Source organism: Ambystoma mexicanum, chromosome 13, assembly GCF_040938575.1.
Source record: "Ambystoma mexicanum isolate Mex_15411 chromosome 13, UKY_AmexF1_1, whole genome shotgun sequence".
Taxonomy (NCBI): Eukaryota; Metazoa; Chordata; class Amphibia; order Caudata; family Ambystomatidae; genus Ambystoma; species Ambystoma mexicanum.
The window spans coordinates 837963084-837976888 of NC_090938.1; the positions used below are offsets into that span (position 1 = coordinate 837963084).

A 13805-nucleotide genomic window follows, 5' to 3' on the forward strand; every position below is an offset into this window, starting at 1 on the left:
TGTTGCTCATTCATGTCTTTGGTACAAATAACTTCTGGTGAAATAACAATATTAGTACAAAACTTCTAATCAAATGGGCCGGTTTGCTAATCAGAAATATTTGAATTGGCAAACTGCTTATTTATGCCTTGCCTTTTTATTTCTTCTTTGGGAATGACCACTGGCCTATCTCTGCTAAATGATTCTGGGCCTGCCCTTTTTTTCTAATCTAGAATAATCTGTTTCTGTAAACTGGGGATCCGGACCTCTGCAAACCTTTTGTAAAATACTTGGTGAACCTGTCACTTCCCAGAGCCATCCCAGTTTTTATCATCGCTTTTGCTCTGAGTTTGAATGTGTGTTATTTGCTGGTCTAAAATCTCTACCTCGCTAATTCTGGTTCGGCAATGGAAGGCTGTGCAGAAATTGAGACCTTTCCTCTACGGTGGTGTTACTTTCCATCTCGTAGAGTGACTTGTAGTAACAGGCAAATCTTTGAGCAATTTCCTCAGGCTTTGTGACCGCCTTACCGTTTTTATTGTTCGGAGGATGGTTCTTTCCATTCCTTGGAACTAGCTGCTTCATCGAATGGGCTTTGTCCTCTTTCTCATAATACTTTTGTTTATTGAGTCCTAGTTGGCCATAGACTTTTGCATTCCACAGGGTTCTTTAATTTTTGACTTTATTTATGACCTTGGATCAGCAGGTCTGCATCTTTGGGGGTCACTTAGCAACTGCGCTTGTAATTTCTGAAGGCCCCTTTTCAGACTTAGTTCAAGCAAGGCTCTCCTGCTTTTGACTGCCCCTTCTATATTTGCATGCCGCAGAACATTGCCTTCACTACTTCCCATGCTATACTGTGAAACAGGAAAAAGCACCCGAGCAGTGTATTGTTAAAGATCCACCTTCGCCCCCCCTCCCCCCCTTTATCCCTTCGAGATAAGGCCAGGGTGCTTCGGACCATGTCATGGACCGCCCATTCTAAGGTGTGCTTCATGCTTCCATGACTGTGTTCTTGACCAGCCTCCATAACAATCTTATTTGTGTGTAGGTTTTACTTAGTACATGGTAGAAGGTGAATTCTTTCTTGTCTTGGTTCGCCTCCCTCCATGTGTCAAAAAGAGTGGTGTTGTAAGTAGTGTGCCAACCTATCCTCTTCTCTATCCTTTCCTCTAACCGCCTCAATCCAGAAGGAACCCCAATCTTTTTCTAGGTTGGCACCATGTTGAAGTCCCTGCTCCCACAGATGAGAATAATCCCTTTCCAGCAGAAAATCAATGGCTTTCTTAAAAACGTGCTTGTCCCTGTAGCAGACCCTTATTAACTGGCCACACTGGGTACATTTAACCACCAATAGCCAACCATGAAGGTGTTTAAAAAAACAAAAAAAAACCTAGCGTTTTGCACAACAGTATTCCCACTCTTCCCCGCAAGCTGCCCCCCCACCTCCCCAACCCCGCTTTTTTATGTGGACTTGAAGCCCATGTCTCTCTACCAAACTGGCGGCCTGAAAGAGGGAATTTAAGCTCTCAATTGATAACTCCTCTTTGGCTGATTTTCTGTATAAAGCACTACATATGCGTGATGGAATAAAGACAATGTTATAGACCTGAAAATTACATTTGTTAAAACTATTGAATGGGAACCCGATTGGAGTCTCCCAGGGCAACCTAAAGATTTGAAGTGCAAAGCAGAACAGTGCGATTGGAGTGTTGCAATATTTAGCATCTAAATCATTGTTCAAAGAATGACCTTGCGTGTCGCATTTTCCTGATACTAATAAGATTATTTGACACTGAGAATTAACCAATTGGAAATGCTGCAAGTGATGGGTCCCTGAGCAGCCACTTAAAAAGGAATTTCGATATTGTAGGATTTGCAATAAACAAGACTAATTAGAAAATGTAAAACTTAAATTATGGACTGTCTTAAGCTTGATGAAATTGGAATCTTAGTGTGTATCTTACTTTGTGCAATTCATCTTTATTTTTTAATGTGCACGCTTTACTTAAATCTATTTTGCACTTTAACGTGCCCCTGTAGTTGGGATCATTGATTGGATGCCGGGGAGCTTTAACAATCCAGAAAGCATGTGTATCTGATCATGCCATGCGTATGTTGCAGGATAGCAGCCTTCTAGCTGCACTTTAAGATGCATCCCACTCGGAGACGCAAGTCTGAACACTCCCTCCTTTGCTGACCTTCACACTACCAAGTTTTGTGGCAGGTCAGGAGGACGCAGACTGATGAGTCGTTTCACCATGAGGTTTATTAAAGGAAAGGAAAAAGGCATACGTTTCCCTATGCTTTAAGGCATGCCTACCTAACAAAACTAAGGTGCTCGTCTGTGAAACCGAATCTGTCCACTGTCCTAACTGACCCTACCACTGTAATGACTAGAGAGGAGAATGACTCTACTGATACAAGACTGAGTATTCCACTGTTGATTCTCATTCACTTCCTGAGGTTTCGCTATTCGGATTTCTTGATCTTGACTGAGATTAGTAAGTTTGGTCTCTTAACGATTCTCATTCACTCCTCTGGATTTAAGCATCAGTCCCTCTACTTTGACTGGGACGAGTGATTGGTCCCATAACGATTCTGTCTCCCCTTCCGGGTCTCCTATTCTCCCAGTTTCCCGGGGTTTCTAGGTATAAGTTCACCAGGGCCTCTAGCTGCTTGGGGTCAGTTCTCTGTATTGGCATAGTGTTCTCTCTTGCTCCTGTAATGCTTTTTCTTTTATGCTGTTGTCGAGGATGGTCGTTTTGGTACTTCTGACTGTGGAGTGGTTTCGCCGTTGTTTGGGGCATTCCTGGTCCACCACGAGTCTTGTGGTCACGCCACCACCTTCTGTGCCCCTCTCTGAACTCCAGGACGCTCTGCCTTCCAACTTTCATTTGCTCCCCTACTGGTAAGGCGATGTGTGTCTAATTTGGCTTCACATTCTTTTCTGGTGACAGAATGCTGTGCATCCAACTCTCTCGGCAGCAGCCCCGTTTTATAACTCTGGGCTTTCCTCTTTGCCAGTCTCCTCCTTCCTCATCCATGATGTATGCTTGGGACTTCCTTAGCATACATCCGGGTCTTCTTCTTTGCCTCGCATGGCTTCTCTTCCTCCATATATCCTCCTCCTCCTCGTCCCAGTTTAATTGGATATTTCCTTTAAAATGTTTGCATATACATTGCGCAACGCATTCACCTCCCTAGCCTAGGGGAGAATGGGCAGGGGGGAGAAGGATCGAATTCCCACGATTCGTCAGTTTGTAGCTACATCTCATCCTGCTTCATTCCGATTTCACTCTCTCCTTGAGGTGCGATCTTCCTCATTCCCATCTGTCTCTTGCAAGTCTGTTCCTTTTGCCCTGATTTCTTTGTGTAGCTCTAATCGTGCCTGGTTGCCATACCCCCCCCCCCCCTTCTCCCTGGTCTGATGCTGCTTTGTCCTCTAGGATGAGTAGCGTGTATATTCCCTGGAGATATAATGTTCCTTCTGCATTTCCATTTTTTAAGATAGTTGTTGCCTGGTTGTGTTAACGAATATGCTCCAGTTTGCTGTGCACCATCCTCCGCACTGGAGCAGTTGGTTTGTCTGATTGTGAAAGTTTGCAGGCACAGTCTTTTGTCCTTCCTTATTGTGTGTTTTTGCTACATTGGCTCAGAGGTTCCCTATAGCACTACAGAGTTGTCCGGGGCATGGCTTTGTACTGTTCACTGAATCATCAGAACTGTTGCCTGTAGAAGGGCCAGATGAGTGTATGGGCCCTATGGATGACAGCACCTGCTGTCCACTTGGTGTGCACATGGGAAGGAAGGAAGGAAGGAAGGAAGGAAGGAAGGAAGGAAGGAAGGAAGGAAGGAAGGAAGGAAGGAAGGAAGGAAGGAAGGAAGGAGGGTGGCTTGGGCAGGTACATTGAGTAAAGTGACAATTGCCAATTCATCTGCCCAGTCTTTCTGGTAAGTGTTCACCTGAAGCCCTTTCTCACTCAGTTAAGCTGTTAAGGTTCATGCTCTGTCATACTGGGCATGGTAAGATAGCTCAGCTTGTCAATGGCCATGTTGCAGATATCTGTGTGCAATCTTAGGAAACAGCTTTTGTTTGTAGGTGTTCTAGTGGGGGGCACAGGAGGTTTGTAGTTGGTACTTGGAGACACCTTTTGTATGCACTTTCTATAAGGATCATTCTGTGTTGTGTACTCGCTACATTAGTGTATGTTCCAGTGTGAGTGTAGCTTTTATTCCATTATATCTGGTTGTATTTGTTTTACAGACAAACTGATCAAGAAAGGGAAGAAGGACAAGAACCTTAAGAAGTCGGTAAGGCCTCAAACGTATATATGCCCTTGTGTTTGATAAGTGGGGCACGGGTCACTTGCTGCTTGTGTGTAGAGGTGGGTAGAAGCGGGGTGTGGACTGATGCATGGAGGTCGCTCCTTGATGTGGGGCTGAATCACTGCATATGGCGTCGCCTCTTGACCTCCTTCTTTGGCCCTCTGACAGTTTTTTGAAGAGCTGGCAGCGGACGACAAACAAATCATCGTGGAGGAGAGTGCAGCGAAGGAGAAGGAGCAGCAGCAGCAGGTGAGCGAGCCTGGACTTTATTCCCCTCTCCTGGTTTCCTCTTCTGTGCCTACTGGGCTAATCCCACCCTGAATCCTTTCTTCCCCACAGCTGAAAAAGAAGCGCGATAAGAGGAAGGGCAAGAAAAAGGATGAGGAGGACGAGGAGCAGATAGTGTTGGATCGGCTGAAGAAGCTCTCCGTCCAGCCGAGTGATGAAGAAGAAGAAGGTGAGCCTCTTTACCTTGGACTATGCCCATGGAGGACCTGGAGATATCATGGAGGATGGCCCTTTTATGTATGTCCTCGCTGCAGGATTGTACCTAGAGTGACTGGGCTTTGGAAGCTACTATTCTATGAGTAGTTGTGCATAGTACTTCAATCTTTCACACTGTTCTAACCCATCCCTCCCCTTATGTTTTCCAGATGTTCCTCCTCCCCCCAAAGGCGGAAAGAAAAAGAAGGTAAGCGTAGTCCTTGTAGATTGATCAAAATCGCCCTCTCTGCTTACTCTGTCCTAGCCCTCTGACATGAGGCCCTGAGCATCCCCTCGCTTTGTCCCCACCTACTGGCTTAACAGACTGTCTCCTGATGAGTCTTAATCTGACCCGTAGATATTGAGTCTCATAGCACAGCTGTCTCTGTGTGCTCCATTGTGTGATGATTGGCTACAGTCTCGAGGTGTCCCTACAGGGAATACCCCTGAAAATTGCATACAAAGTTGAAATATCAGACCATGTTCCTAAGAGAGTTGGTGGTGAATGGCTGTTGCCATGCAACTGTTTATGCATGATGTCAGGTGGCGTCTCGAGCTGTGGTCCTGACATAAACCCCACCCCTACTTTTTTTGGTGCTTGTCCTGAATGGTCCATGTGGCAATATTGTATGTAGTAACCCTATGGGAGACTGTACCAGCCTTGTCCTCTTGGCAATAGGTAACCCAACCGTTGGTATTAGTCTGTACTGCGCATGTTGGTAGTGTGGCTGAGCAGCCAGGCTAATCTCAAAAGGGGTCAATGTGAGCTGTTGTAGGGTTGCAACATAGTTTTACAGTGACAAGTATCCAAATAACACTTTGTATAAGTTTCTTGATTAAATAATTATTAATGTAACAGTTTTAAAATAAGCCTTCTTTAGAAAGGAGCAAATATGTAACACTTAAATACACGCTCTGTTTCAATAAATCGGGTACCCTTTGGGGATGGAACACAGACACTTCCTACACCATGAGGTGACTTAAATAACCAGGACACTGTGCACATTGATATATCACTGGTACATTTAAAGCAATACTGAGTTTGGTGTCAAAACGGAAAAAGTTAGGGAAGGAAACCATGGTTAACATGTTTCTCAACCAGCTAAGCACTTTTGAACCCCCCAATGCAATGCAGATTAACCCTTTCCCAGCTATATACGTAAGGTATGTATGACTTTTTGGGGAATAGTTAAAACACAAAGTCAGAGGTTAGAAGAGTCTTCAGGGGGCCAGGACAGCCAACGTCAGTTGATAGTCTAGGGGAGCTGAGGCACTTCTTGAAGATAAGTTAAAATTCTTGCACAATGTTATAGAGAGTTTTGTTGAAAAAGTAGTCACTGTTGGACCACAAGCTGGGAGGCTTGTGAAGGGCAAAGCTGCAAGCAACTCTGCAAAAGGCAGCACATGCAAATTTCAACTGAGAGCAAGCAAACACAACAAGAGGTAAGTACCCTTAGTTCACAGTACCTTAGGTCTGAAGAAATTGGCTCCAGCTGGCTTCTGTTCCTGTTGTAGTATGCCAGATCCTGTTGTTCCTGGGCCTCTGTCGTGGGGATAAGAGGGTGGACTCCTGCACTATGATTCGAAAGTCGGCGGCAGCAATGGGCAAAGTTTAGATCAGCAGCACTTGGTAGTTTGAGCTTCTCGCAAATAGCACCACTGCGGTTCTTGGAAACCTTGTGGGCTTTTCTTGCTTCTGGGCTCCAGCACTCTGTTGAGGTGGCTCGGGCTTGGTCAGTCCAGCTTCAAGGGAGTCCGGAGGATCTTCCTGGAGCTCGGGTCCAGCTCAAAAACTATTCACTCGATTCTGGTGTTCCTATCCCCTGGCACTCTTTTCCTGCAGCAGCAATGTAAGTACAGCCAGCAGAGAGATAGGATTTCCAGTCGAGTTTGTCTTGGGGTCGATTGGTCCCACCAATCCAAGGGGGAGAAGTCGTCCTTTGCAGCGCTTCTCTAGTCGATGTGAATTCAGAGCTGCTTCACTGCAGGAGGGCTTCACCGGGCAAACCAACGGTCCAGGAGTTGCAGCAAGCTTCTCTTCCAAGTTCAAGTTCCTTCGTCCAGTGGTCGACTCTGCCTTCCTTGTAAAAGACCTTGCCTTTTTATGCCAGTCTCTCCCATTCGTTTACAGCCTAGCTGTCCCTCACACAGCAGGGTGGCTGTCTTCCAAGGGCATCCAGCCGGCCAATCACCTTTGGGTGCATTCCTGTAATCAAGGAGACTCAGCACAGGGAGTTTCGGTACCCTCCCTCGCTTCCTGCTCTACCAGACACGCTGAACACTGCCAAAGACAAAATGAACAAATGGACCAAACCTGGTTTGGCGCGCAGAGTAAATCTCAAGAAGGACCTTCACAACAAGAAATGGAGAAAAAAGACTGGGGCATTTTAACAAAATGGGCACCCATGGGTGCTTTACTGCAGCTGCGTACGCAGACCACTGTAAAAACACACAATGGTAGTAAAAAGTAAACCACTGCCACCAGCCATTAATTGTAGAAAGGGTAACATAAAAACGTTACACGAGAAGCTAGACACAGGGGATACTAAGTAACCCCTCCAGCACTCTATTGTAAGATAGTGTGTGCTGGGTCTAGAAAGTTACACATGCAAGTAAAGTCAATTTCACTTCAGTGCTCTGGGAAACAGTTTATCCCAGAGAAGATATGTAAACTTTGGGGAAATCTGGAAGACTTCCCTGTGCCACTGCACTGAAGGTGCTGTGTGTCACAATGTAAAGATGATACCTATGGAGTTTGTCCGACTCCACAACCAAAAGAAAGAGTCTAAATCACAGAAACATGCATGAGTGTGTGGGAGAAAGGTCTCGCTCTCTCCATGATATAAATGTAAAGTCCTAGAGTCCAGCAAAAGAGCTGGGGTCTCTAAGGTAGATGGGAATAAAGTCCAGCAAAAGAGCTGGGGGTCTCTAAGGTAGAAGGGAATAAAGTCCAGCAAAAGAGCTGGGGGTCTCTAAGGTAGAAGGGAATAAAGTCCAGCAAAAGAGCTGGGGGTCTCTAAGGTAGATGGGAATAAAGTCCAGCAAAAGAGCTGGGGGTCTCTAAGGTAGAAGGGAATAAAGTCCAGCAAAAGAGCTGGGGGTCTCTAAGGTAGAAGGGAATAAAGTCCAGCAAAAGAGCTGGGGGTCTCTAAGGTAGAAGGGAATAAAGTCCAGCAAAAGAGCTGGGGGTCTCTAAGGTAGATGGGAATAAAGTCCAGCAAAAGAGCTGGGGGTCTCTAAGGTAGAAGGGAATAAAGTCCAGCAAAAGAGCTGGGGGTCTCTAAGGTAGAAGGGAATAACGTCCAGCAAAAGAGCTGGGGGTCTCTAAGGTAGATGGGAATAAAGTCCAGCAAAAGAGCTGGGGGTCTCTAAGGTAGAAGGGAATAAAGTCCAGCAAAAGAGCTGGGGTCTCTAAGGTAGAAGGGAATAAAGTCCAGCAAAAGAGCTGGGGGTCTCTAAGGTAGAAGGGAATAAAGTCCAGCAAAAGAGCTGGGGGTCTCTAAGGTAGATGGGAATAAAGTCCAGCAAAAGAGCTGGGGGTCTCTAAGGTAGAAGGGAATAAAGTCCAGCAAAAGAGCTGGGGGTCTCTAAGGTAGAAGGGAATAAAGTCCAGCAAAAGAGCTGGGGTCTCTAAGGTAGAAGGGAATAAAGTCCAGCAAAAGAGCTGGGGGTCTCTAAGGTAGAAGGGAATAAAGTCCAGCAAAAGAGCTGGGGGTCTCTAAGGTAGATGGGAATAAAGTCCAGCAAAAGAGCTGGGGGTCTCTAAGGTAGATGGGAATAAAGTCCAGCAAAAGAGCTGGGGGTCTCTAAGGTAGATGGGAATAAAGTCCAGCAAAAGAGCTGGGGGTCTCTAAGGTAGAAGGGAATAAAGTCCAGCAAAAGAGCTGGGGGTCTCTAAGGTAGAAGGGAATAAAGTCCAGCAAAAGAGCTGGGGGTCTCTAAGGTAGATGGGAATAAAGTCCAGCAAAAGAGCTGGGGGTCTCTAAGGTAGATGGGAATAAAGTCCAGCAAAAGAGCTGGGGGTCTCTAAGGTAGATGGGAATAAAGTCCAGCAAAAGAGCTGGGGGTCTCTAAGGTAGATGGGAATAAAGTCCAGCAAAAGAGCTGGGGGTCTCTAAGGTAGAAGGGAATAAAGTCCAGCAAAAGAGCTGGGGTCTCTAAGGTAGATGGGAATAAAGTCCAGCAAAAGAGCTGGGGGTCTCTAAGGTAGATGGGAATAAAGTCCAGCAAAAGAGCTGGGGGTCTCTAAGGTAGAAGGGAATAAAGTCCAGCAAAAGAGCTGGGGTCTCTAAGGTAGATGGGAATAAAGTCCAGCAAAAGAGCTGGGGGTCTCTAAGGTAGATGGGAATAAAGTCCAGCAAAAGAGCTGGGGGTCTCTAAGGTAGAAGGGAATAAAGTCCAGCAAAAAGAGCTGGGGGTCTCCAAGGTAGAGGGGAATAAAGTCCAGCAAAAGAGCTGGGGGTCTCTAAGGTAGAAGGGAATAAAGTCCAGCAAAAGAGCTGGGGGTCTCTAAGGTAGAAGGGAATAAAGTCCAGCAAAAGAGCTGGGGGTCTCTAAGGTAGAAGGGAATAACGTCCAGCAAAAGAGCTGGGGGTCTCTAAGGTAGATGGGAATAAAGTCCAGCAAAAGAGCTGGGGGTCTCTAAGGTAGAAGGGAATAAAGTCCAGCAAAAGAGCTGGGGTCTCTAAGGTAGAAGGGAATAAAGTCCAGCAAAAGAGCTGGGGGTCTCTAAGGTAGAAGGGAATAAAGTCCAGCAAAAGAGCTGGGGGTCTCTAAGGTAGATGGGAATAAAGTCCAGCAAAAGAGCTGGGGGTCTCTAAGGTAGAAGGGAATAAAGTCCAGCAAAAGAGCTGGGGGTCTCTAAGGTAGAAGGGAATAAAGTCCAGCAAAAGAGCTGGGGTCTCTAAGGTAGAAGGGAATAAAGTCCAGCAAAAGAGCTGGGGGTCTCTAAGGTAGAAGGGAATAAAGTCCAGCAAAAGAGCTGGGGGTCTCTAAGGTAGATGGGAATAAAGTCCAGCAAAAGAGCTGGGGGTCTCTAAGGTAGATGGGAATAAAGTCCAGCAAAAGAGCTGGGGGTCTCTAAGGTAGATGGGAATAAAGTCCAGCAAAAGAGCTGGGGGTCTCTAAGGTAGAAGGGAATAAAGTCCAGCAAAAGAGCTGGGGGTCTCTAAGGTAGAAGGGAATAAAGTCCAGCAAAAGAGCTGGGGGTCTCTAAGGTAGATGGGAATAAAGTCCAGCAAAAGAGCTGGGGGTCTCTAAGGTAGATGGGAATAAAGTCCAGCAAAAGAGCTGGGGGTCTCTAAGGTAGATGGGAATAAAGTCCAGCAAAAGAGCTGGGGGTCTCTAAGGTAGATGGGAATAAAGTCCAGCAAAAGAGCTGGGGGTCTCTAAGGTAGAAGGGAATAAAGTCCAGCAAAAGAGCTGGGGTCTCTAAGGTAGATGGGAATAAAGTCCAGCAAAAGAGCTGGGGGTCTCTAAGGTAGATGGGAATAAAGTCCAGCAAAAGAGCTGGGGGTCTCTAAGGTAGAAGGGAATAAAGTCCAGCAAAAGAGCTGGGGTCTCTAAGGTAGATGGGAATAAAGTCCAGCAAAAGAGCTGGGGGTCTCTAAGGTAGATGGGAATAAAGTCCAGCAAAAGAGCTGGGGGTCTCTAAGGTAGAAGGGAATAAAGTCCAGCAAAAAGAGCTGGGGGTCTCCAAGGTAGAGGGGAATAAAGTCCAGCAAAAGAGCTGGGGGTCTCTAAGGTAGAAGGGAATAAAGTCCAGCAAAAGAGCTGGGGGTCTCTAAGGTAGATGGGAATAAAGTCCAGCAAAAGAGCTGGGGGTCTCTAAGGTAGAAGGGAATAAAGTCCAGCAAAAGAGCTGGGGGTCTAAGGTAGAAGGGAATAAAGTCCAGCAGAAAGAGCTGGGGGTCTCCAAGGTAGAAGGGAATAAAGTCCAGCAGAAAGAGCTGGGGGTCTCCAAGGTAGAGGGGAATAAAGTCCAGCAGAAAGAGCTGGGGGTCTCTAAGGTAGAAGGGAATGAAGTCCAGCAGAAAGAGCTGGGGGTCTCTAAGGTAGATGGGGATAAAGTCCAGCAAAAGAGCTGGGGGTCTCTAAGGTAGAAGGGAATAAAGTCCAGCAAAAAGAGCTGGGGAAGGTAGATGGGAATAAAGTCCAGCAAAAGAGCTGGGGGTCTCTAAGGTAGAAGGGAATAAAGTCCAGCAAAAGAGCTGGGGGTCTAAGGTAGAAGGGAATAAAGTCCAGCAGAAAGAGCTGGGGGTCTCCAAGGTAGAAGGGAATAAAGTCCAGCAGAAAGAGCTGGGGGTCTCCAAGGTAGAGGGGAATAAAGTCCAGCAGAAAGAGCTGGGGGTCTCTAAGGTAGAAGGGAATGAAGTCCAGCAGAAAGAGCTGGGGGTCTCTAAGGTAGATGGGGATAAAGTCCAGCAAAAGAGCTGGGGGTCTCTAAGGTAGAAGGGAATAAAGTCCAGCAAAAAGAGCTGGGGGTCTCCAAGGTAGAGGGGAATAAAGTCCAGCAAAAGAGCTGGGGGTCTCTAAGGTAGAAGGGAATAAAGTCCAGCAAAAGAGCTGGGGGTCTCTAAGGTAGATGGGAATAAAGTCCAGCAAAAGAGCTGGGGGTCTCTAAGGTAGAAGGGAATAAAGTCCAGCAAAAGAGCTGGGGGTCTCTAAGGTAGATGGGAATAAAGTCCAGCAAAAGAGCTGGGGGTCTCTAAGGTAGATGGGAATAAAGTCCAGCAAAAGAGCTGGGGGTCTCTAAGGTAGAAGGGAATAAAGTCCAGCAAAAGAGCTGGGGGTCTAAGGTAGAAGGGAATAAAGTCCAGCAGAAAGAGCTGGGGGTCTCCAAGGTAGAAGGGAATAAAGTCCAGCAGAAAGAGCTGGGGGTCTCCAAGGTAGAGGGGAATAAAGTCCAGCAGAAAGAGCTGGGGGTCTCTAAGGTAGAAGGGAATGAAGTCCAGCAGAAAGAGCTGGGGGTCTCTAAGGTAGATGGGGATAAAGTCCAGCAAAAGAGCTGGGGGTCTCTAAGGTAGAAGGGAATAAAGTCCAGCAAAAAGAGCTGGGGGTCTCCAAGGTAGAGGGGAATAAAGTCCAGCAGAAAGAGCTGGGGGTCTCCAAGGTAGAAGGGAATAAAGTCCAGCAAAAGAGCTGGGGGTCTCTAAGGTAGAAGGGAATAAAGTCCAGCAGAAAGAGCTGGGGGTCTCCAAGGTAGAGGGGAATAAAGTCCAGCAGAAAGAGCTGGGGGTCTCTAAGGTAGATGGGAATAAAGTCCAGCAAAAGAGCTGGGGTCTCTAAGGTAGATGGGAATAAAGTCCAGCAAAAGAGCTGGGGGTCTCTAAGGTAGAAGGGAATAAAGTCCAGCAGAAAGAGCTGGGGGTCTCTAAGGTAGATGGGAATAAAGTCCAGCAAAAGAGCTGGGGGTCTCTAAGGTAGATGGGAATAAAGTCCAGCAAAAGAGCTGGGGGTCTCTAAGGTAGATGGGAATAAAGTCCAGCAAAAGAGCTGGGGGTCTCTAAGGTAGATGGGAATAAAGTCCAGCAAAAGAGCTGGGGGTCTCTAAGGTAGAAGGGAATAAAGTCCAGCAAAAGAGCTGGGGGTCTCTAAGGTAGAAGGGAATAAAGTCCAGCAAAAGAGCTGGGGTCTCTAAGGTAGATGGGAATAAAGTCCAGCAAAAGAGCTGGGGGTCTCTAAGGTAGATGGGAATAAAGTCCAGCAAAAGAGCTGGGGTCTCTAAGGTAGATGGAAATAAAGTCCAGCAAAAGAGCTGGGGTCTCTAAGGTAGATGGGAATAAAGTCCAGCAAAAGAGCTGGGGGTCTCTAAGGTAGATGGGAATAAAGTCCAGCAAAAGAGCTGGGGGTCTCTAAGGTAGATGGGAATAAAGTCCAGCAAAAGAGCTGGGGGTCTCTAAGGTAGATGGGAATAAAGTCCAGCAAAAGAGCTGGGGGTCTCTAAGGTAGATGGGAATAAAGTCCAGCAAAAGAGCTGGGGGTCTCTAAGGTAGATGGGAATAAAGTCCAGCAAAAGAGCTGGGGGTCTCTAAGGTAGAAGGGAATAAAGTCCAGCAAAAGAGCTGGGGGTCTCTAAGGTAGATGGGAATAAAGTCCAGCAAAAGAGCTGGGGTCTCTAAGGTAGATGGGAATAAAGTCCAGCAAAAGAGCTGGGGGTCTCTAAGGTAGATGGGAATAAAGTCCAGCAAAAGAGCTGGGGTCTCTAAGGTAGATGGGAATAAAGTCCAGCAAAAGAGCTGGGGGTCTCTAAGGTAGATGGGAATAAAGTCCAGCAAAAGAGCTGGGGGTCTCTAAGGTAGATGGGAATAAAGTCCAGCAAAAGAGCTGGGGGTCTCTAAGGTAGATGGGAATAAAGTCCAGCAAAAGAGCTGGGGTCTCTAAGGTAGATGGGAATAAAGTCCAGCAAAAGAGCTGGGGGTCTCTAAGGTAGATGGGAATAAAGTCCAGCAAAAGAGCTGGGGGTCTCTAAGGTAGATGGGAATAAAGTCCAGCAAAAGAGCTGGGGGTCTCTAAGGTAGATGGGAATAAAGTCCAGCAAAAGAGCTGGGGGTCTCTAAGGTAGATGGGAATAAAGTCCAGCAAAAGAGCTGGGGGTCTCTAAGGTAGAAGGGAATAAAGTCCAGCAAAAGAGCTGGGGTCTCTAAGGTAGATGGGAATAAAGTCCAGCAAAAGAGCTGGGGTCTCTAAGGTAGATGGGAATAAAGTCCAGCAAAAGAGCTGGGGTCTCTAAGGTAGATGGGAATAAAGTCCAGCAAAAGAGCTGGGGTCTCTAAGGTAGATGGGAATAAAGTCCAGCAAAAGAGCTGGGGGTCTCTAAGGTAGATGGGAATAAAGTCCAGCAAAAGAGCTGGGGGTCTCTAAGGTAGATGGGAATAAAGTCCAGCAAAAGAGCTGGGGGTCTCTAAGGTAGAAGGGAATAAAGTCCAGCAAAAGAGCTGGGGGTCTCTAAGGTAGAAGGGAATAAAGTCCAGCAAAAGAGCTGGGGGTCTCTAAGGTAGATGGGAATAAAGTCC

General features: G+C 46.7%; 1 protein-coding gene across 4 annotated transcripts in view; it reads left to right on the plus strand.

Annotated features, from left to right (window-relative positions):
• ABCF1 (ATP binding cassette subfamily F member 1) overlaps positions 1 to 13805 on the plus strand; it is a 1170658-nt gene that overhangs the window by 82333 nt on the left and 1074520 nt on the right. For 3 of the 4 annotated variants that reach the window (XM_069635350.1, XM_069635348.1, XM_069635351.1), the window contains exons 2-5: positions 4247 to 4293; positions 4477 to 4557; positions 4648 to 4765; positions 4962 to 4999. In XM_069635350.1, coding sequence (XP_069491451.1) covers positions 4247 to 4293; positions 4477 to 4557; positions 4648 to 4765; positions 4962 to 4999 — 284 coding nt within the window. Of the gene's footprint in view, positions 1 to 4246; positions 4294 to 4476; positions 4558 to 4647; positions 4766 to 4959; positions 5000 to 13805 lie in introns of all 4 variants that reach the window. The other variant, XM_069635349.1, reaches the window with a different exon arrangement.